The 25197-nt window shown below is 42.4% G+C and overlaps 1 protein-coding gene across 2 annotated transcripts in view; it reads left to right on the plus strand.

Annotated features, from left to right (window-relative positions):
• The window catches only part of LOC141144246 (macrophage mannose receptor 1-like), a 246203-nt gene that overhangs the window by 125822 nt on the left and 95184 nt on the right, over positions 1-25197 (plus strand). For both annotated transcript variants that reach the window (XM_073629729.1, XM_073629727.1), the window contains exons 21-22: positions 2347-2461; positions 5194-5363. In XM_073629729.1, coding sequence (XP_073485830.1) covers positions 2347-2461; positions 5194-5363 — 285 coding nt within the window. The remainder of the gene's footprint in view (positions 1-2346; positions 2462-5193; positions 5364-25197) is intronic.

The following is a 25197-nucleotide window of genomic DNA, read 5'->3' on the forward strand; positions in this document are numbered from 1 at the left end:
CCTTGAATTATTTCCTGATCTATCACAAGTCAGAGTTACAGGATTGTGTCAAGTTTTCACCAGAACAATAATATGGGGTTATATTTTCCAATGAGGACCCCTGTTCCAGTAAAAGCTGTCAAAAATGTGACTTTCCCCTTATTCTGGGGACATTTCCTTTCATTTTCTGCAGTGTCTCTGTGACAAGAAATAAAGGGAATTCTCCCCATGGGAACTCCGACAGCAATGGAAACCTTCCATCCTTTCTACACTCTATCCAAAACCTGAAAAATAGTCACTGCAATGACTCATCTACTTGTTTGTCAAAATGTCAGCTATTTATCAAAGAAGCAAATTCAGAGCCCAGGAAATACAAGGTTTGACAATTTAATTCCCAGAATGAACGGTAATACAAATATTTGCTTACCTATACACTAGCCGCTGTTGTCCCCTTCAAAGTAGTCCCCTTGTGAAATGATGCACTTTTCTAGACGTCTGTGCTACTGGAATTCGATTTGAGAACGCTGCACAGTATCTTTGTCGCTGTACACTGGATATCCGGAATGTCATAAAATCTGTGTCTTTTTAAAGGCATTTTTGTAATTTTGGAAACAGCAAAAAGTCGCAGGGTGCTAAGTCAGGGGAATAAGTCAGGGGAAGTGGTTGGCCAAGTTTCGAAATGGATTTCTGGGCCAGGAAATCGCGAACACTTAAAGCATCATGTGCAGAAGTATTGTTGTGGTGGAGAATCTGCTTGTCAGGCCAGAGTTCTGGTCTATTCCTCCAAACAGATTCCTGTGACCTTTTCATTTTCCACATTTACATCCGTCCTTTGCGTTTTTGGCTGCCCACTTCTTGCTTCATCTGGGGCATCTTCCCACCCCTCCTTAAACTGCATATGCCATTCCAAAACATTTGCTTTCTTCATGAAATGTTCATCATAATCCTGATGTAACAGAGCTAATGTTTCATTCACACTTTGGCCGACAATCACTAATAATTTGATGTTAATCCACTGCTCCAGATTCCTGTCACTTATTTTCCACCAACAGCACAACGCACATGTGTTATTTCTTCTACTACTCCGTAAAGACTGAATCAACTGGTCTGCGACCCAGGCAAGTGCATGTTAGAACATGTTCGAACACGCTCATGAATGGCTGTGTAACTCACCACCATAGTTCTACGTCGTGGGCATTCCAGGAATTAAATTGTCACACTTCATACATGGAAATTATTCTAAATTGGGAAACCCGCATCCAATTCGCACTAGTGTGAACCCAGCCTTCAGGTGGACTCCTAGCCCGGCCTGCACCCTCAGTGGAACACACCAAATGGGGGACCCAAATGTGGGAGCGTAGACGCTAAGGTTCCGTTCACACTTGTGCGACTCGTCATGAGACTTTGGACATCAAAGTCACATGACAAGTCACACCCCATGTTTTCCAGTGAGTACCGTTCATATCTATGCAGCTTCAAAGTAGTTCATGCACTACTTTGGTCCGACTTTCATGCGACTTGAAGGCCATAGACTTCAGTTTTAACCCTCTCGCTGACATGTACACCTTGTCTCCTGAAGTATATGCCGCTAGCCTGGTTCAGGACGCTCCTTGCTGAGGGATACCGGAATTCAATACCTGTATCTGCTTACGTTTGTAAGTGTACTGATGGTATATACATTTCTATTTATTGAATAAACAGTTTTGAACCAGAGCCTGTGTGCTCTTCTTTCTATTTGTGTTTGCACCTAAATGTTTTACATGTGACAGTTGTGATACAGTTGTCCATTATCATTGGTCAAAGCCAAAGTCGCATCCAAGTTGCTAGCTATCGTTGCATTAAGTTTGCACCAAAGTTGCACTTCAAAGTCATGAGACTTTGGGGGGTCATACAATTGTGAATGGAGCCTAAAGTCGGTTTCGTTGCAATCAAACCTGCAGCAAGTGAAACATCGAGCAGACTTGAAATAATGAAACAGCCACACGAGATGCAGTAAGGCAAAACTAAATTTGCCTAACAGACAGCAGGAGCTCCACAGGATACAGTGAGCCAGAAGTAAATTTACCCAATCCCAGCACCTAACTAGAAGGGTGTTACAGAAGATATACTTTAAATAGTACATTTTTTATAGAGGTCTGGAAATCGGATCAACAGGAATGACAACTGGAAAGAAAGAGGAACAAAGTGATTTGGTTTAAATTATGGACAGTTCTGCATTTGAGGTGCTGAAGCAATATTCACCTTGCCAATTCCCCCGGTGTATAGATAGGCTGCCTGCTCTGAAAAGACTTACACACAAAATAGCTGCCTTGACTCTATAAGGTATACCTTAATGCAGTTGAATAACTGGCACATTGTCTGTTGTAGTGTTATAAAATATTTGGCGAAGAAGAGGATGATTTGGTGGACTGGGAGCACGGAAGGTCAGCATGTCAACTGTTGAAAGGAAATCTTGCCAGCATACATGATGACTTGGTACAAGGTAATAAAATAAGTCCGTAGGTTGTTCTGATTTTCTTCAAGGTTTTGGACTGAGCTGTGTTTAGAGATTGTACCTACCTTAGCAATCCTTGTGTCAATTCAGTCCCCACTCCCCAACCCTTGTATCACCAAAACATATGTAGATATTATAGGAAGGATTTAGTCCAGAAGACACTTTTGAGATGCAATGCTTTCTGCCTTATATAAGCGCTTTCATTAGAACCGAATACCATATATATTGCGGGGGGGTCACTCAATTCTAGCACTTTTTATCTACTTCAAGTGGTCCTTGCATTAAGGTGAAAAATGTTCAAGCATCAGCACCCCCCCTTTAATCTTACCTGAGCCCTCATTCAATCCAGGGCTGTGCATGTCTGCAGCTCTTCTCTCCCCTCGCTTTTGGGTCTCACTGGCTTTACATGGGCACCTTTGGCTTCCGCTGCTGTCAATCAAAGCCAGTGATGAGGGAGCAGAAGGCTGGGTCGAGTCCCTCTGTCCGTGTCAATGGAGGCAGCAGCAGGGCTTGGGAGTGAACACACAAACAAGTGCCCCTATGGGAAGCAGCTTCCTGTGGGGGCACTGGACAGAGAGGAGGCGCCAGGAGCGCTGGCAGGGGACCCAAGAAGAGAAGGTTTGGGGCCGCTTTGTGCATTTCCATTGTCCCTTGCCTTAAGCGGCTGTGCACACCGGGACAATCATTAACATGCTGGTTTCCTGTTAAATCTGGATCCAATGCAGGTGTTACCAATCCTGGAGAAAACAGCAAAACCTGTTTTCTCCATTTAGAACAAACATCCCAAAACCCCTCAACCTGCATAAGTGAAAACCGTAGATGACATCTAAGCCTTTGGACACCGTGACAAGGTGCAGCACTGACACAATATACATTGTATAAAATATATATCTTTACCTAGAGGTAAGCTTATCATTATTATTATACAGAATTTATAAAGCACCAACAGTTTACGCAGCACTTTACAATATAAAAGGGAGACAATACAGTTACAATACAATAAAATACAAGAGGATTAAGAGGGCCCTGCTCAGAAGAGTTTACAGTCTAATAAATAACGTTTACTTGTAGGTTAAATGAAAATCTCCTAAACATGCACCGTTTAGTAGATATTTTTGCAAGCAGCAGATGGCAAGCAGTGATGGCATACCCCTGCCCATGGGCATAGCATAAGGGGTTGCAGGGGTCACAATCGCAACCCCGCCCCTAGCTCCAGGGGGCCCCTGCAGCCTCCCTGTCATATTTTAATATCCTCCACAATATCCAGCTCTGATCTGCCCTAGGGCCCCACAGCCACGCTCCAGTACTGGGCTTCCACTTTGCCTTCCACAGTCCACACCCCTCTCTTCCCATTGCCTGGGGAGAAGCTGTGAGCCATTTCCTGAATGGAGAGGAGCACGAGGTGAGAACAGCCCAGAATGGGGAAGTGTCTGTGCTGTGTGCTGGTAACATGGAATGGTAACTGAGCTCAGCGAGTTAAGAGGAGGAGAGTGCCGTCCAGTAGCCACGATGGGACCAATGTCACTGGTGAGGTATGACACTGCTCAGTGTCTCCTAGTCACCAGCTGGGATTCTCTGTACCCACCCGGGGATGTCTACTTACCCCACTTCCCTGACAACTGAGGAAAAGACACACACCTCCGGGAGGTAAGCTTCCCCCAACACCTGCCAACACTGACAGAAAAAACAGAAAATTGCTAAAACAAATTCCTTAACACCTCCTCAGAGGGCCCCTGAAGGGCTACAGGCTCCAGATTTTGTGTCACATGGCTTTGCACTCTGCACAGGGTGTATCTGCCTACTGCAACTACACTGCCGTTCCGACCAGAGAATTTCACAGGTCAGAAGGGCAACATAAAAGCCAGATGCACCCTGTGAAGACTAACAGACTGTGTGTAAAGGAATGTGATTTCAGCCCTGTGTAATGTGTGTGTGTGTGGGGGGGGGGGGGGGGAGGGGGGGGGGGCTGTATACAGTGCTGAGATGGGAAAGGAGCTCTGCTAAGTGACCTGCCAGGGGTCCCTGTCCTCTGACTCTCCAGCGGTGATCCCTGTCCTCTGATTCCCGAGCGGTGATCCCTGCCCTCTGATGTAAAGAGGAACTCTGGGGACTCAAAACTCTTAAGCCACTTTGAGTATCTTGGCGTGCGATGGATGTATCTGCACGCTTGTTGGAAGTAGTGGGGGGGGGACAGGTCAACTTTTGCATCGGGGCCCACAAGCTTCAAGCTATGCCTCTGCCCCTGCCCCTGCCGTTCCTTTAGAGCTCTGTGCTGTGGCTGTGACTCTCATGCACATGTGCAGGAGTGACGTCATGGTGGCTCGGCCACAGCCCACGTACCCAGAAGGAAAACCGGGTGAAGATGGAAGCCTCTGCAGTGGTGACAGTGTGCCACTGGAGGGTAAGTTTTTCATAATGTGCTAGTTTTCAATGCATACTAGCACACTATGCCTTTACCTTACAGGGAGAGTTTTTTTTTTTTGCAACCTTTACTACCGCTTTAATTCAAAATGTTTTTTGTTTTTGTTTTTTGGAGGGATAATTCGGCAATTAGGAAACTTGAACAGGGTGATTCCACAACTTTCACACCTCCCATCCATGTTCCTGGACAATAACGCATGTCATTCCATGGCAATTGAATTATGATGTCTGTTCTACCTATGTAGATTTAAATACTGGTATATATTCATCTATTCTAAATTATCTATGTTTTCTTCCAGCTTTCCTGACTTACAATTTAAGAGATTTTAAAAATCCTGTCTGGATTGGATTGAATGATATCAGTTGGGATAGGAGATATCGATGGACAGACCAGACTGGAGTGTATTATACCAACTGGGCCAAAGGTCATCCATCCACTAGCTATCGTTCTTATAGAATTGAGGATAAAGTAAGTTGTAGACGTTGATGAGTGAACTTGGCTTGTTTGAACTCACTTTTTGGGAATTTTAGAGGTAATTATGTGGACCACAAATATGATGAGAGCAACAAATTACATTTGTGTAATTAAACTATCAAACAATGTCCTTATCTACAGGGATCCATAACTAGATACAATTACTACTAATGCTTAGGAGTGGCTTATTGGACAGTCCTCATCTGACCGAAAACATCTACAAAGAAAGTGCGCCCTTACACATATGCAGAGATCCTCTTAAAGGTTTTATATGTCTGACAGAGATTCACAAATAGCCAGTAACAGTCATCAAAGTCAACAGAGGAGAGTGGGTGTATATCTTCAATGGAACACCCTTCTCAAATTAAATACAGAGGCAGATATAATAAACCTGCCCAACTATGGTTATTTAAGGCTAATTATTTTAATTTTTGAAGTCCAGTTGTGATTGGTCCTCTTCAATAAACGTAACGTTAATGCCACCCCTGCACCTCACTCATGCTGCCCTCCAACCTAATCTGATAAACAGACCTGAGAAGTACTTGCCCTAACAGCTCCAAAATCTCTCCTGGAACTAGTATGGATATCAGGAGTTATGACTTTACTACTCCAACCTGTGACCTACTTGTTCCAGATTACCGACTTAGATTTTTGAAGCCAGATACAGAAGGAGGTCAGCAATTGAACCCTACATAGTTTGATTATTATTAGATTCTGAGAAATACTTACGCTTACAACTTCAGGATCTCTCCCGAAACAAGTATGGATACCAGGTGTTATGACTTTACTCCAACCTAACTGTGACCTACTTGTTACAAGTCAGTTACTTAGATTACTACAGCCAGAAATGAAGCATCAGGGGCTTAGCTATATGGGTCTCAGGAGTTTCAATTGTGACCCGGCCCCATGCTCCAGGGGGCCCATGCGGCTCCCCTGTGCCAAAATCCATAGTACTCAGTACGGTGTGAGGGAGCATCAGAGGAGGTGGGGCGGGAGTTGGAGAGTGAGATATAATGGTGTGGTAGCGTGGGGGAGGAGCAAACAGAAGCCCCCCTGTCCCCCCTGGACAGTGACAGCATGGCGGGAGCAGGCATGAGCCAGACTGGTATGTTAATTGTAACTGTGACAGACCTAGCCGGGAGAGAGACTTTTGGAGAGGACTGAATGCTAGCCTCTTGCCGATCGATCGTGGGCCCTGGCATTTGGGGGAACGGTGCTCTTTGTGAGCTGTATGCCTGGGGACCCTTGAGGTGGTATTAGAAATAGTGCCATATTAGAAATAGTGGCTGATTCATAATGCTGGGACAAATACTGCTAGGAGATGCTGATGTCAATTTCAGCCACCTGTCTGTCTGTTGCTTGCTAGAATGTGTATTGTAAATAAGTCTCTAGTATGGGATCTAAGAGTCATTAGATCCCCATTGTTGTTTGTGTTAATTAACTCTGCTATTGTGATAATGTTGATTGGGTTTTCTGAGCTACAAGACGGCCAGTCTGGCCTAAAGGTCATGTCTGAGTCATCTAGGCTGTCTAAAGGGATTAGTTAATTAGCCCATGTTAATTAGGTTTCTGGTCACAGTGTATGTAATATGAGCCGGAGGTACGCACCTCCTCTTTTATTGTATAAAAGAGCCTGTATTTTTCAATAAAAGAGATTCCTGGTTGAACTTACATACAGCCTGCCTGGTGTTTGTTCTGAGCTACACAACTGGATTAGAATGGCACATAGCTGTAGTTCTAGTTCCGGAGCATCGGATGACCGAACCATCAGATGTTGCGATCTGCAGTCTGATTCTATAGCCGCAGAGGAGTGTCAGGAGAGTGTAACCGAGCGAGCAAGGGGCTCGTTACATTGGTTGGCAGCCGTGGGATTTGCTCTCCAGTTACTGGGATACTCCAAACCAGCCTGTAGGAGAGCCACGCTGAAAGACTTACTTGAGAGCCATGGAGGGAATAGTGGGATCATGCTTCCTTGCCGTGAACATATCCAAACCATCACCTAGATCCAAGGTCCAGATAGCAGGAGAGGAGAGGTACAGATACCAGCCACCATGGAAGAGGAATTCAGAAGGAGGTTGCGAGAGATGCAGATACAGCACAGAGGACCAGTATCAGAGCAGGTCTTGCTAGGATGGTTTGATTCTATCCGCTGCGAAATCTGGAAGGAAGCGCTAGCCCGTGAGCAGCGAAACCAGGGAAAAGTTCTCCCCTCCATCCATGTAAGGTACTGGTCGCAGAAAGAAACTACGACAACCCCCTATCGGGGCTTTAAAGCAGCCAATAAGATTCAGTAAGGGTAGTCAAAAAAGGTTGATTTTATTAGTACAAAAGTTTGTATAAAAATAGATAAATAGTTTCTGACAATTCAAGTCAGGACATGAACTAAATACAGCATAAAAATTGCAACAAACAATATTCGTGGTTTAGAAGCAATACAAAGTACAATGTATTATGAGACAGCCAAGGTTTCTTCAAATGTTAAATCCTTATGACATTGCAAAAAACAGGGCCTGTGAATAGGAGCAATGTACAATACAGTGTATGGGACAACAAAAATGCTATATTAATACTGACGCGTTTCGACCCTCACTGGGTCTTCTTCAGAGGATGGGTTGGACACTGTGGAAATGTAAACATATATCGAACACAGTATAAGACTCAATAATAGCAAACCCATGTGCATGCAGTGTAACATATTTACGTAAATTCCATAATTACCTATCACAGGTTTCCTGGCAGTACAGAGTATTTAAAGAAAAATAGTTCCTCCTATGTCCTCTTTCTCCACCGTATCGGGCCGACTCCCCAGGGGGGGGTGGAACACCAAATGCGCCTTACGAGGGATCACGTCTACATACCCCCACATGTGCAGGGGAGGGAAGGGACTGCGAATGGCCAAAAGCTGCACCCAGATAAATTCATGTAGGTACTAGAAACAAAGTAAAAGGTGAGGAGTCAGTTAACTCCTCCAAATGGTTGAGAATTTCCCTATCACAGAGCAATATGATGGGTCCATGGGTCTACAGGGAAACACATGAAAAAAAAAAAAAAAGGGAAAGAATGAATGTTGGTGCTAGAGAAGTGAGCAGCTAAGTGTGAAGAAATTGTGAAGGTGTAAGAAATTTTCTTTTTCTTCGTTTTGTCTCTGTAATACTTGTTTTAGCCATCAAAGATTGTGACTTCGTATTTAGGATGAGTAAATTTACAGGGGCTGATTGGGCCAACTTAATGACTCAATATGAGAACTCCTTCGAACAGGGAGACCAAAAAACTTTGTCCATTACATCACTATTTCAAAAATTAACTAAGATACTCGAGAGGAAATCTGCCCTCTTTTGGCACGTCAAAAGTTTTGGCAGATACCTCGAGGAACAGATCAATCCTTATGGAGTACGTGTCCAGATCTTTCCAAACGTTGATCTAATAAGTGATGAGTGCAAAGCCGAATGGGAGGCCAAACTCAAGTTGTGCTCCAGGGAGATGATGTCTATCCTGTCCAGGGAGTACAACAAACAAATTGTCCTCCTAGACGATGTTATCAACAAATTGGAACAAACATTGACCGAATACGCCCAACACCCCCTGTTTTCTGAATCCCAGACTTTACTGGAAGAAAATCTCTCGACCTTTAACAAAAAAATCCTACACAACAAGGAAATGCAATTTTGGAGAGACAAACATGCTTTTTCGGAGGGCCATGCCTACAGATGGAATAATTACAGGTCCCCATTGAATAATCACCCACGTCGGGAGCTCAAAAACAAAAACAACATTCAGACTTCAAAATCTCGGAGACCTTCGGATTCCAAATCTGTATTAAAAAATTCCTCACAACGTAGCCAAGCGCGCAGTAAAGCACAACAAAAAAGAGACCGTAGTTTCAGGAATTCTCCTGAACACGACTCTAAAAAACGAGCGATGGACACTGCCCCCACACAATTAGATTCCCAAGATGTTCTATCTGGCCATACAGCAACTAAAGAACAGACTGCTGAGGTGGGTAGGACAGTGCCCCTCGAACGCAACAGTAACACCTCATTGGCACAGGAACCCCAACAACTTATTCCACCTGCAGGCTCTAACAAAGCAGCTCCACAAAAAGCTTTAAACTCAGTTCGGGGACCTGGGTCCCCACAAACCAACAAAATAGGCAAAGGTTTGGACCCCTTTGTGGTGCGGATTCAACAAACCACCTAAGTGTGGTTAATCTCTCCTCCATTAACTTATCATCAAGTGAGATACAACTGTTATCCCGTGGACTTACCTTTTGTCCTGAACAAAAGTTTGACGTCTTTGAAACAATTACTGACCTACAACTCTTTGCACGCAGGTTATTACTAAAATACCTGCATGCTAAGGAGGATCCCGAGGTTGACGCTGTGGATGGGTCCCCTTATAGTTTAAAGGAATGAAGGGCCTTACGAGACTTAACTTTCCTTTACCAAGAAAACAATACGGTGGATTTAATAGACCTAATTGATTTGGACGCCTTACTGCAGGAGGTGGACAAATCGACTCCAAATCCCCTAGTAATGTTCAAAAAGGCCTCCACTACATTCCCTTCTTCAAGCATTAATCCCAATGTAGCAGTGTTTTTAAGACAGACCATTCATGATATATGCCAACTACCACAAACCAAATCAAAACCGGCTAACCTTTCATACGATGAAGATTTGGCCCTCCAGCGCCTCACAAAAAACTCTAAAATTGTAATAAAACCTTCGGACAAAGGGGGCAATGTGGTCGTCATGAACAATGACGACTACGTCTCAATGTGTCTAGATATTCTAAAGAACAAAAAATGGTACAAAGTAATCTCAGCTCTTAACATCAATCAATACAATTCCAGCTTTTACAGCATGGTTGATCGTGCATTCTTTGGAGGTGAAATTACCAAGAACATTTATGAATTTGTTAGGACCTCACATCCTAAGGTGGCTACGTTCTATAGTCTACCCAAGATTCATAAAAACTCTGCCAAACTCACTGGTCGCCCGATTGTCTCCGGCAACGGAGCTATATCAGAAAACCTAAGCCGAGTCATAGATGCACACCTGCAACCCCTTGTTCTGTCTTTGCCCTCCTTTGTTAAGGATACAATACAATTTCTACAACTCATCAATGATCTTAAGATACCAGACAATGCTATCCTGGTGACCATCGACGTTGAGGCACTGTACAGCAGCATCCCCCATCTTCAGGGTTTGGCTGCTGTGCAAAGGGCCTTGCAACAGCATCCTCTGTATGATCCCGCACTGGTCAGGTTTATTCTGAATGGTCTGCACTACATACTGCACCACAATTACTTTTGCTTTGACAACTCCCACTACCTCCAGGTGCAGGGTGTGGCTATGGGGACCTGCTGTGCCCCCTCCTATGCCAACCTGTACCTGGGGGAGTGGGAGAAGTCCCTCTTCAGCGACGAGGACCTTGTCATATACACCAGCCATATAACCAAATGGCTGAGGTATATTGACGACGACTTCGTCGTCTGGGAGGGACCTGAGACCAAACTAGTCAAATTCTTTAATCGGATTAATGTGAATGACCGCAACTTGAGTTTTACGATGACCCATGACCCCCACAGCGTCACCTTTTTGGATGTCTCCATTTCAGTTACTGTGGAAAGAAATCTTTCCAGTACTCTGTTTCGAAAGACAACTGCCGGGAATACAGTCCTCCACTCGGACAGTTTCCATCCCACTCCACTAAAGAACTCTATCCCTTATGGACAATATTTGCGCCTTCGGCGCAATTGTTCGAATGATGCCTTGTTTAAAAAAGAAGCTGAGGGACTTCAGAATCGACTGTTAGCAAGGGGCTATAGCCGATCGTGCCTTAAAAAAGCATACAATCGAGCCATAGAACATCCCAGACCCCAGCTGCTTTTTAGATCCAAACCCTCCAAAAGCCCTGAATCCAACCTTACCCGGACCATCATGCGTTTTTCTCGACAACATCAGGCTATCAAAAAGATTATAGAGCGCCATTGGAGCATCCTCACGGATGACCCCAAATGGCGTGATTTCGTTCTGGAAAAACCGACTATAACATACAAAAGAGCTACGTCACTACGGGACAAGCTCGTCCAGAGCGAATACATCAATGAGAATAGGAGATTGAGGCATTGCTCCACAGTGGGTTCTTTCCCCTGTAGACATTGTTCATATTGTTCACTTATTAAGAAAGATAAAATCTTTGTCCTTCCAAATGGTAAGACATTTACACCCACACAATTTGTGAACTGCCACACCCGTGGAATAGTATACCTGATGGAATGTGAGTGTGGCGCGTATTATGTGGGAAAGACCAGGCAGGAATTCTGGAAACACATTTCCCAACATGTCTACAGTATGGAGGTGGGGAACCCGTATCTCCCAATTGGGAGGCACATCATTTTTAAACACAACTATAGGGTCCCAAGGGTGACCTTTGTGGCCCTTTACAAAATACGGATTCCAATGAGAGGTGGCGACTGGAACAAGTCTCTGCTGCAAAAAGAGCAGAGATGGATATTCCAGTTGCAGGCCACCTCTCCACCGGGCCTTAACGAATCAATTTCGTTTGCCCCTTTTCTGCAAGGGTTTTCATCCGGAAAGACACAATGAATGCATGGGAAGGAAATATTTTTTTTTTTTTTATTAAAACCAAATTTAATCTAATTTGGTTTAATTTATTCCAATTTAATTTAGTTCGGTCTAATTCAATTTAAATTAATTTATTTGATTTGATTCAATTGAATTTATATTAACTTTATTTCCATTTTCATTTTTCGACGTCCCACAGTGTTCTGTGGAGACGCACTAAAAAGTATATCACCATCTACTTCTTTCTTTTTTTTTTTTCCCTTTTTCCTTTTTCCATCCCATCATTGTCTTTTCTAATATATACTCTAATTAGCAGTTCCACTCCCCAACATCCATTCCTGCCTGGATTTCCCCTTATGCGACTAACATCGCTAATCACGACCACTTCCAATAAACTTCTGTATATGATGTATAACTTTATGTGTGGTAAATGGAACATAACAAATATGTTTTATACCTCTAAATATCCTACCCTTTGATGAATTCAGCCTGAAAACAGTTCATAGTTCTTTATATATCCACACAGGTCTATACTTTGCACCATGGAATTTGTTTTCCTTTTCGTTGCTCTGTTCAAATGTATTATCTGATTGTCATACTGCATCAAAGCAGGGCCAACTATATTTTTTCAAAAAAAATTTTCTTTTGAATTTTCTAGGTGATAATGGCAGGTATAGTACAATGCACTGATTACGGTTGGCTACGGGTTATTCCCAGCCACTGAGATCTTATGCATACCACCCAGTAAGTAAGTGACAAAAAATGGTGGAGTCATGTTTCAATGTCACTATGTGCGTATCTAATTGTTGTTTGTCTGTGTCCTATTTGTCTCCCCCTTTATGCCGGTTTCATCCTCCAGGGGGCGGAAGCACACCATTTATGCCTTCCTGGCAGGAGAAGAGGGGAGACGCTTGGGCCCTGCGTCTCCCGTATACGCCCACCAGGTGGCCACACCTGGTTTTGGGCACCTCTCTCCTGCCAGCGGTGTCCCGGATCCCCTCCGGACGCCGTGCGCGTGACGTTACGGCGCCTGCGCAGTTGCAGCGGAGGTGATGGGAGTGCCCGAGAGCACACACTCTTCCGGAACGCCGGGGGGGGTCACGTTCGAGCACACAGCTGTGCTGCTCTTTCCCCCAGTGGGGGAGGAGGAGGAACGAATGTGTCAGTCTGCACCTGAAGGGAGTCAATCAATTGACACTCCCTATAAATTCACTAAGTCTCAGAGGAGGGCTATTGAATCCTTGTAAACCATGCGATACCTGGCCAAGCACTCACTGAGAGATTGGTAAGTACACTCGATACGCTTTCCAGCATACCTCCTCTGTAACCCCTTTTTTATTAATGACCCCTTATCTGTACTCCAATTTTTTAGAATCAGGATCATCTAATCACACTGGTCTGTTCAATTGGGTAAACAGTTCCGCCACCACTTTATGCACTTTTATCACGGTTTATTAAGCATGTTTTTGGGTGGTGGTAGGTTGTGCTCATCTTGTGTTTTCACTCTCTAGTATAACACTTCCCATTCCCCTCCCTCATATTCACCTGTGCACCCCCTTCCCATCTTGTCTGCACTTCACTCCTCGTCCCTTTTTCCCCCCCCTCCCCTTTCTCCCCTTCCCCCCCTCATCCCCTTCCGTTCCCTCCTTCCCCCCTTTTCTCCCCCCCCTTTCCTTCCCTAATCCCCTCCCCTTTCTTCCCTTTCCTTTTTCCCCTCCTTTTTCTTTTCCCCTTTTTCCTTTCCTCCTTTTTCTTTCCCCTTTTTCTTCCCCCCCCTCTTCCCCCCCTTTTCCCTTATCTTACCCTCCCTTTCCCCTTTTTCCCCCCTCCCTTCTTTCTATCTCCTGCCCTCCCCCCCTCATTCTAATCTTCCCCCCCCTTTTTTTTTCTCCCCTTCTTTTTTCCCCCCTCCTCCCGTTCCCCCCCCTCTTTCTATTTGCCTGCCCTAATTCCCTCCCCTTCCTCCCCCCCCTCCCCCTTCCATCCAACCCTGGTTGGTCTTTTTTCCCCATTATTCACTAACATTGGTGGTTTGTTTGAGCTGTTGCCCCATTGCCTTCTACTCAATATTCCTACGGTCATATGGTCCTTGATGGTCGCCAGGGCTTTTGTTGCTTGTCTGTCCAATTTTGCCACACACCTTCACAATTTCTTCACACTTAGCTGCTCACTTCTCTAGCACCAACATTCATTCTTTCCTTTTTTTTTTTTTTTTTCCATGTGATTCCCTGTAGACCCATGGACCCATCATATTGCTCCGCGTTAGGGAAATTCTCAACCATTTGGAGGAGTTAACTGACTCCTCACCTTTTACTTCTAGTACCTACGTGAATTTATCTGGGTGCAGCTTTTGGCCATTCGCAGTCCCTTCCCTCCACTGCACATGTGGGGGTATGTAGACGTGATCCCTCGTAAGGCGCATTTGGTGTTCCACCCCCCCTGGGGAGTCGGCCCGATACGGTGGAGACAGAGGACATAGGAGGAACTATTTTTCTTATACTCTGTACTGCCAGGAAACCTGTAATAGGTAATTATGGAATTTACGTAAATATGTTACACTGCATGCACATGGGTTTGCTATTATTGAGTCTTATACTGTGTTCGATATATGTTTACATTTCCACAGTGGACAACCCATCCTCTGAAGAAGACCCAGTGAGGGTCGAAACGCGTCAGTATTAATATAGTATTCTTGTTGTCCCATACACTGTATTGTACATTGCTCCTATTCACAGGCCCTGTTTTTTGCAATGTCATAAGGATTTAACATTTGAAGAAACCTTGGCTGTCTCATAATACATTGTACTTTGTATTGCTTCTAAACCACGAATATTGTTTGTTGCAATTTTTATGCTGTATTTAGTTCATGTCCTGACTTGAATTGTCAGAAGCTATTTATCTATTTTTATACAAACTTTTGTACTAATAAAATCAACCTTTTTTGACTACCCTTACTGAATCTTATTGGCTGCTTTAAAGCCCCAATAGGGGGTTGTCGTCGTTTCTTTATGCACTTTATGGGGTGCGCAGCCCATCCATTTGTCTACACTCATGTGAGTGTCCCTCGCTGCCCAGGTACTGGTCGCAGTATGAAGTGCAAATGCTGTTATTGGGGGAACAGCCGAACCAGGAGTGGACAGCTGAGTTAAGCAGGCTGATCTGGGCAGAAATGCGGTTGGACGAGAGCTACAGAGCCCTCCAGTGGTATGTTTGCCAAGTGTGCCCGTGGACACCGGATGACAGCCCCACGGAAGGCTTTGACTATGATGGCCTGGGATTGTTGTACTGGAGGCTGTCCGAGGACCCTGACTTTGGGAGTAATCGGGAGTGGCGTTTGGAGGAAATAATGGAGCACAGAGAGCGAAGACTGAATGTCTCGGAAGTGCACTGGGCACAGGAAGATTTGGAGTTTCTGGCCGTTCAGGAATGGGAGCTTGAGATGGCCTACAGACAGCTGCTAGACTCCGCTCAGCAGCAGGGTGGGGCTCCCTTTGCCTGGGACTATCAGGAAACACCAGTTGACAACTCTGAAATCCTGGCTGAAGAGTTGACAATGTGGCAGAGTAACAGTGTGCTTTGCCAACCTGGCCCCACAGCTAGGGAGGCGGAGGTCTTATGGCGGATGTAGCAAGTGCTGACTGACCTTGATGATCCTGTTTCTGCATGGGATGATCTTGGATGGAGGAATGTGCCTGTCCAGCAGCATGCCAGAGAATCAGCAGTGGAAAATCTGAAGATTGCCGTCCCCAAACCTGAAGTGCTGACAACAGGGCAGAGCTCTGCTAACCTCTGCCCAGCACTGATAGCATCTTCTGGGTTCCATGGAGAGGAGATGGTGAACTTTTATCCCCAGACACCAGTTGCAGAGACAGGGGATTTGATAGACTTTTCTGCTGAGGAAGAACAACCTGGTGAGCCTCCAGCAGAAGAAGAGCTGTTATTAGGGCCAAACTTCACTGTGCTCTTCCCAGCACCAACAGAAGTATCTGTGAAGTTACAAGGAACTTCCCCAGCTGAAGCGCTGGCAACCGGACAGAGGGTCCAAGACCTCTGCCCCACACCTGTGGCAGTTTCGGAGGCTCAGGGTGAGAAGGTGGCAATCACTTCCCAGCAGCAGATACAGGGGGAGAAGGGAGAGGAGGTGTGTGTTGTCCCTCCCCAACAGTTGGCCAGGGTGGAGGATGTGGTCTTTCCTCCCCAGCAAAGATCTGTGCACCTGGGAGACAGTACCACAGACATATCGTCCCAACATCCAGATGAGGGAATGGAAAAGGAAGCAGCCGGCTCACCTCCCCAATGGCAGCTACACAGTTTGGGAGTGGAGGAAGCCAGCCTCCTGCCCCAACGGTTAGCTGGAGCGGAGGATGCGGAGTCCCCAGCAGAAGTGTTGGCAACAGGGCAGAGTGCTACCAACCTCTGCCCAGCACCGGCAACAACTACAGAGTTCCAGGGAGGCGGGGCAGTCGGCCTCCCTCCCCAACAATTAGTCGGAGCAGATGGTGTAGGGTTTCCAGCAGAAGGGCTGGCAACAGGGCCAAGTACTGCTGGACTCTGCCCTCAACTAACAGAGGATGGATCTCCTGTGAAGGTGGATGGGACTTCAGTCTCCACCTGTATACCCCAGGGATGCTGGGCAGTCAGCCCAGATTCCCAACAGCATGATGGAGTGAGCCCAGACATCCTGTCTTCTCTCCAATGGCAGAAAGGACTCCAGGGAGAAGGGCCAGTCCAGGCCTCTCCCCAGCGGCAGATATGTTCTCTGAGAGAGGCAGAGGTTGGCTGGGTGAGTAATGCTTTGTTTGGAACAATTTGTTTGGGGTACTGTGTGGGTACAGGCATTAGAGGAAAGGAACTACTGACTAACTTCGGAGTCAACCCGTCTGGGGTCTCCTCCTGTGTTAGTCTCCTGCCGAAAGGGGAGAAATGTGACAGACCTAGCCGGGAGAGAGACTTTTGGAGGGGACTGAATGCTAGCCTCTTGCCGATCGATCGTGGGCCCTGGCATTTGGGGGAATGGTGCTCTTTGTGAGCTGTATGCCTGGGGACCCTTGAGGTGGTATTACTGTGGATTCGGGTCCTGGTCCCCCAGGACACACTGACTCTGGGGACCCTGGATTTGCCATATTAGAAATAGTGGCTGATTCATAATGCTGGGACAAATACTGTTAGGAGATGCTGATGTCAATTTCAGCCACCTGTCTGTCTGTTGCCTGCTAGAATGTGTATTGTAAATAAGTCTCTAGTATGGGATCTAAGAGTCATTAGATCCCCATTGTTGTTTGTGTTAATTAACTCTGCTATTGTGATAATGTTGATTGGGTTTTCTGAGCTACAAGATGGCCAGTCTGGCCTAAAGGTCATGTCTGAGTCATCTAGGCTGTCTAAAGGGATTAGTTAATTAGCCCATGTTAATTAGGTTTCTGGTCACAGGTGTATGTTCAGAGTAATATGAGCCGGAGGTACGCACCTCCTCTTTTATTGTATAAAAGAGCCTGTATTTTTCAATAAAAGAGATTCCTGGTTGAACTTACATACAGCCTGCCTGGTGTTTGTTCTGAGCTACACAACTGGATTAGAATGGCACATAGCTGTAGTTCTAGCCCTGGAGCATCAGATGACCGAACCATCAGATGTTGCAATCTGCAGTCTGATTCTATAGCCGCAGAGGAGTGTCAGGAGAGTGGAACCGAGTGAGCAAGGGGCTCGTTACAGTAACCCATGCCATTTCCCTGAGCCTGCTTTGCCTTTCTGTCCCTGAGCCATATACCAATCAGTGAGGGGGGAAAGAGGACCTGGCATGGGGGAGGGGATTAAGAGACTGGTAACCCCACCCCCCTGTCACTGAACCCACTCTCTTCTGTCCCTGAGCCTTATACCAATCAGTGGAAGGGATAAAGAGGTTCTGTCATGGAGGAGGGGATTAGAGATTAGTAATCACGCCCCCTGTCACTGAGCCTGAACTGCCCTCCTGTCCCCGAACCTCTCACTGGTCAGTGGGATAGGTAAATAGGACCTGTTTTAAATTAAGGGATTAGAGATTGGTAAGCTGCCCCCATCACTGAGTCGGCCCTGCCATCCTGTTCCTGAGCCATACACCAGCCAGTGGGAGGGGGCAGAGGACCTGTCATGGGGGAAGGGGATCCAGAGAAGGCTGAACCAGAAGTCCCATGAGAGTCAACAAAGTATTAATTACACCTGACAACCTACCATGACTGACCTAGGTTCTGCTGCCCCTAGATAAAACAATAAAAATAAAAACTACTGAACCACCAGGGTAGGAAAGGTCACCCTTGTGACTGGGCCCTGGCGTTCTGCCACCATGGGGCAGCACCAAGACAGCAAGAAGGGGGCCCACTGCAGAAAGGGTCCCGCTACAGGATCATAATAAAAGGCCCTGCCACAGAAGTAAAGGGCCTCGGGATCAGTGGGAAGGGCCACAGCTGGGGGTTAGGGGGGCCCTTCATGGTTTCTTGCACCGGGGCCCTGAAGGTAGACATGTGCCGTTCATTTCGTTCAGAATTTAAATTCAGACAAATTTTTGTTTTTGGAAAATTAAGATGTATTCGAGTTTCCAAATTTCAAGGAATCCAAAAAAACAGAAAAAAAATTGTACGCCATTCGAATTCGAATAGATTCGAATAACTTTCGGATCAATTCGAACAGTTTTTGTATTTGAATTTGAATAGTTTTCCAATTTCCAAAGAGAATAAAATAGAATAGAAAATAAAGGAATAGAATATAAATAATAGAATAGACAATAATATAACAGAAAATAAAAGAATAGAATATAGTAAAACAGAACAAAATAGAATAGAATAAAAATGATTAGAATAGAATAGAATAAAAAAATTGGATAAAACAAAAAGAATATAACCATCTTCTGAAATTTGAATTTCAAATAGAATAAATTTGAATACATTCGAATTAGAATACATAAGAAAAGAAAATAATAAAAAAGAATAGAATACACTATAATAGAATAGAAAAGAATAGAATTAGAAAACCAGTATAATAGAATACAATACAATATAATGCAATAGAAAGAATATAACCATTTCCCCAAATTCAAATAGAACCAATTTGAATTTGAATAGAATAGAAAAGAATAGATTAGAACAGAATAGAATAGAAAATAACAGAATAGTATAGAATAAAACAACACAACAGAATAGAATAGAACATAACCATCTTCCGAAATTCAAATCTTGAATAGAATAGAAAATTATAGAATAGAAAAGGATAGACTAGAATAAACAAAGAGAAAAAGAATAGCGTTAAAAACACAATAGAATAGTATAGAAAGAATATAGCCATTTCCCAAAATTCAAAAAGAATCAATTTGTTTTGAATAGAATAGAAAAGAATAGATTAGAATAGGAGGATGGTTATATTCTTTCTATTCTATTCTGTTATTTTCTATTCTAATCTATTCTCTTCTATTCTGTTTAAATTCGAATTTCTATTCTATTCTATGTTTTTTTTTAATTATATTATTTTCTATTCTATTTTTTTTCTCTTGGCATTTCAGAAGATAGTTATATTCTTTCTATTTTATTCTATTCTTTTTTTCTATTCTATTCTATTTGATTCTATTCTATTCTATTCCATTCTATTCTGTTCATTTATTTACTATTCTATTTTGTTCTGTTTTACTCTATTATATTCTATTCTTTTATTTTCTGTTATATTCTTTTCTATTCAATTTTTTTCTCTTTTCCATTCCTTTATTTTCCTTGTCAAAAGAAGTTTATTGAGTATACAATATTATAAAGATACATAAAGTAAGTTTACAAGGATCTATAAAGTAAGCTCATTGTTTTACAGTAGGGTTTATATAGGTAAATGTCATGAAATTTCAAATATTAAACATTGGGTTCACGTAAACCTAAATTAAAGATATATATCATTTCCTTAGTTACTTTTGTAGGTATTTAAATGATTTATACCTACTATACATATTGTTTACAAGTAGAGTGTATATAGGTCAAATAAATTCTGATAATGAGCTTTAATCGTAAGGTGGAGAAAAGGAAAGAGAAAGAAGAAAAAGGGTTGAAAGGTAGAGGTATGGTCCACAAGGTTGTCCCGCTCGTCAGTTTATTATTCTTTTTAGTTCTCTTTGAAGCCTTAGAATGGGTGTCTCTGTAAGTCATTTAATCTGTTACCATGGCAACAGGACAGAGTCATTGAAGTTTGACAGGAACTGTTGTTTTATCCAAGGATGCCAAAGTTTTTCAAATTTTGGAATTTGATTTTGATCGATGGCTACCATCTTAGCATGGGACATTGTATTATTCATTCTGTGAATTGTTTCTGCTAGTACCAATGTAGGAGATTTCCATGCCTTGGCCACTGTTTGTTTTGCAGCCGTTATTAGTTGGATCATAAGTTTGAATTGAGAGAGTGTTAACCATTCCAGTTTTAGATTAAGTAAAGTTAAATATGGATCTGGTTGTATTATTTTTTTAAATATTTTAGATGCAATCACGAAGACTTCCTTCCAGAAGGTTTGGATTACTGGGCACGTCCACCATATGTGTAAATATGTGCCTATTTCTGGGCATCCTCAAAAACAAAGAGCTGAGGTATTAGGTGAATATTTTGCCACTCTAGCGGGTACAAGGTACCAGCGAGTTAGGACTTTATAATTTGTCTCCAGTGCTAAGATGTTGGGTGAAGATGACTTAGATGTGAGCCATATGTTAGACCAGTCCGTGTCTTCTAAAGTTCGTCCCAGGTCCTCCTCCCACCTCTGAACGTAAGAGGGTCTATTAAGATTTGCTACTCCATATAATTGATTATAAAGTGATGAAATTGTACCTTTAGCAAATGGATCTTTTGTACAGATTGATTCAAAAATGGATAATTAGGATAATGGTGTATCCCCCTTTAGGAATGGTGTATAGAAAGTTTTGATTTGGAGATATCTAAATATCTCAGAGTTTGGTAGATCATATTTTTCTCTAAGCGATGGGAATGAAAGGAATGATTTAGATGCTATGAAGTCATTTAGTGTCTGAATGCCTGATGTTGTCCAAGCTTTAAAAGAATTTGGGTAGATCCATGCCGGATAAAAGGCCGGATTTCTGATAAAAGAAAGGGGAGGATTGTGTGGAGATTGTAACTGATATTTGGTTTTTAGTTTATCCCAGAGAGATAAGAAGTGTTTAGTTATGGGATTATGAATTTTAAAGCGGTCTTTAGGATCGAGCCATAATAAATTTGATATTAATAGAGGGTCATTTTCTGAAGCCTCTATAAATACCCATAATGGGATTTCCTGTTTTGCATGGTATTTGGACAGACTGGCCAAATGTGCTGCTCTGTAGTAGTTAGTAAAATTAGGGTATCCTAGGCCTCCTTTATTTTTGGGAAGATGTAGTGTGTGTATAGGTATACGTGGTTTAGAAGAGCCCCATATAAACGAAGTTGCTCTTTTTTGTACTATTCTCAAAAAATAGGAAGGAATTGGAATAGGGAGGACTCTGAATAGGACTCTGAATAGATAAAGCAATTTGGGTAGAATAGTCATTTTGATTGCATTAATCTTCCCTATCCAGGATAAAGGAAGTTGCGACCATTGTTTAATTAGATTTATGATCTGTCTTAATACAGGAGGATAATTGGTTGAGAATAAGTCAGAATGAGATGCTGTTAAATGAATTCCAAGATATGGGATTGATTTTTCTGCCCATGTGAATGGGAGTGCAGCCCTAGCCGGGATCAATTCCATGTTTGTGAGTGAAATATTAAGCACTAGGCATTTCTTAGGATTAATCATAAGGCCGGATAGGGCTGCAAATCCATCAAGAGCTGGTATTAAGTTAGGACCAGAGACCTGTGGTGATGATAGAAAAAGTAATATATCGTCTGCAAATATACATAATTTGTGTGTAATACCTCCTACTTCAATGCCAGTTATAGTTTGGTTTGTTCTGATGTATTGGGCCATGGGTTCGAGTATAAGGGCAAATAATAAGGGAGATAATGGGCAACCCTGTCGGGTACCTCTTTCGATGTTAAAGGCATCAGATTTGTATCCAGCATATTTTATATAGGCTTTGGGTTTATTATATAATGCTTTGATCCATGTTAAAAAGTGGGGTCCAAAACCCCATTTTTGTAATGAATATTGCATATATTGCCAGGATACTGTGTCAAATGCCCTCTTAATATCGAGAGATAGAAAACATAAAGGGATTTTCCGTTTTTTAGCAATATGTGCCAATAACACTGCCCTGCGTGTATTATCGCCTGCCTGTCTATTTGGCATGAAGCCTACTTGATCTCTATGTATTAAGTTTCCTATAATGCTATTGAGGCGTTTTGCTATTATTTTTGCTAATAATTTAATATCGAAGTTTAACAGAGAGATAGGCCGATAATTCACACAGGAAGTATCATCAGAAAGGGGTTTTGGGATCATACAAACAATTGCCAGTAGTGTTTCTTGCCGAAAAGAATGTCCATCTAGAAGTTTGTTAAAAGTTTCAGTGAGAATGGGAGAGAGTATTTCTGAGAATGTTTTATAGTATAAAGCCGAGTAGCCGTCTGGGCCTGGTCTTTTGTTAAGTTTTAGGTCTTTTATGGCGTTAGCAACTTCATCTATAGTTATAGGCTCATCCAAACTGCTTTTTTGATTCTGAGATAACTCAGGTAAGGTTATTTTTGAGAAGAAGGATTCAGCCTCTGTAGGATTAAATTCATTGTTTGTCTTGTATAAAGTTGCGAGATGTGAGTGAAATTTATGGACTATTTTAACTGGATTACAAGTGTAAACATTTTTTGATAATTTCAAACGTATTGGTTTGAAAGATTTGTTAGTTGAATTTAATGCCCGAGCCAAATATGTACCTGGTTTGTTTGTATTCATGTAGAAATTGTGTTTGGAGCGTTTGAGGGATTTATCAACTGACTCAGTGAGAAATAGACCGTATTCCAATCTAGATTTTTCCAGATGAGATTTTGTACTCTGAGATGGATTATCTTGAAATGATATGTAGGCTGCATTAAAATTGAGTTCTATTTTTTTTTGCTAGATTTTTGCGTTCCCGTTTAAATAGTGCCATTTGTCTTTGTATTGTACCACGCAAGACAGGCTTATGAGCTTCCCACAGTGTTATTGGGGAGATGTCTGTTGTATTATTAATTGATATGTATTCCTTTAAAGCTTGTTCAATGGCCATCTGATGTAGTGGGTGTTTGAGCATTATGTCCGGTAAGTACCACGTTGGGTCATGCGCTTTTGGTATGGCTGAGGCTATAGTAGTGTATACTGCATTATGGTCAGACCACGGAATCGGAATTATATCTGATGCAATAATTTCTGGTATCATTCCTATTGTTAGAAAAATATGATCTATTCTGGTGAAGGTTTGATGAGGGTGCGAGAAATAAGTGAATTTCTTTTTCATTGGGTTACTTTCTCTCCACGAATCTACCAGATTGTATTTGGAAAGAAGTTGAGAAAAAGGTAATCTAGAGGTTATTTTGGATGGTGTAAAAGGTGATTTATCTAGAAATGGGAGGAGGACCTGGTTCGAATCCCCACACATTATCACTGTTCCTATTTTGTGTGTATTAATCACTTGTAATATATGTGAGAGGAATGGTGTAGGTTGTTTGTTAGGAGCGTAGTAGGAAATCACCGTGATTGCTGTATCCATTATATAACCCATGAGTATCAGGTATCTACCTTCTGGGTCTTTAATTTCTGATGATAAGGTGAATGGTGTGGATCAGTGAAATGCAATTAGAGTTCCCCTTTGCTTGGTACAGGCAGAAGCCGTGTAAATTTGTTGATAAAAAGGAGAAATATATTTTGGAGTAGAATCTTTGGTGAAGTGTGTTTCTTGGAGGCATACTATGTGAGCCTTCTTGTTATGAAAAGTACGGAAGGCTTTGGTCCTTTTTTGAGGGACATTTATTCCCTGAACATTCAAGGAAAGTATATTCAGTGGTGCCATGGCAACAGATCAAATAGTTTTGACTTACTTTTTGTTATGCAGAGCTGACTGCGCAGATCAACCTGTGTGGACTGAAGAGATGAATAGATAGAAAAGAAACCAGTGAATTCTGGAGTAAAGAGTAAATAAAAAACATATGAGATTAGATGATACATTGTATCAATTATTTTTTGCAAGTAATCACAATTTACCCGTGAAAGAGAGTAAATATCTCTCTCAGGGGAATAAGTGCCTTCGTCACACTCCCACATAATATGGTTGGGAGAATGAGGAGGGCTAATGGGGGTACACGGATCTTCCGCTTACAGGAGAGAAGTGCTATGTCAAAAGACATCAAAATGATGTTTCATTAATTGGAGTGCAGAATATAGTTTTTGTTGAAATTATTTATTCCAGGGTGGTTGTAAATGGTTAGTCTTGCCCTAGGCTAAATAATTCAGTTAGAAAGGTACTGTTAATAACTTTGGTATTGATGAAGATAGTTTGAATTATTTTGGGATTTTAACCCTTTTAGAGTAAACAATTACATATTTTATTCATATGTAACTGTTTAGATATGTTAACTCATAAAATTGAGGTTGTATTGCTTCAGATTAGAATAAACAAAAACATAATTCTAGGAACTAGTTAGGTAATAATATATTTGTTTTAAGAAAAGAAAGAAAAAGCTTCCATTACTTCTGGATTATTGAACATATTTGTCCTAAAAAGTAATAAATCTATTGTTATTACCTGATAATATATAACTGAACAAGAATTTCCTTATTTCACTTATATATTCTAAGGCTATATGAATCAGAAGCAATAAGAAATATAACTGGAATGTAACATGATCCCACACAGTGTGTGACTATCAGAATGCAGTTACATTCAGTTATAAATACAGGTTTTTTATAGAGAACCATCTCTTAGTATAATAAATGAAGAGATATCAGGAATTAGGATGTCAGTCCATTGAATCTTCTTGGTCCATGGATGATGTGGCATAACGGCCTCTTTTGTGAGAATGATGATTCCCATTTTGTTCTGAAATTTTCTGAGTGCTGCCTGAAGGTGAAGATGATGCCATTCTTCTGCGTGTGGGAGAGTTGCTGCTTGTGGGTTCTGTCAGATTTAATTTTAAAAGGGTTTGTTGTAGTTCATCTGCTGATCTGCTTCTGTAAATTGTACCTTGGTAGTTAAATCTGACTGAAAAGGGGAAGCCCCATTGATACATAATGTTGTGGCGTTGCAGTTCCATTAGTTGGGGTTTCATGGATCGTCTTTTAGTAATAG

Source organism: Aquarana catesbeiana, linkage group LG05 (genome assembly GCF_042186555.1).
Source record: "Aquarana catesbeiana isolate 2022-GZ linkage group LG05, ASM4218655v1, whole genome shotgun sequence".
In the NCBI taxonomy this organism is placed as follows: domain Eukaryota; kingdom Metazoa; phylum Chordata; class Amphibia; order Anura; family Ranidae; genus Aquarana; species Aquarana catesbeiana.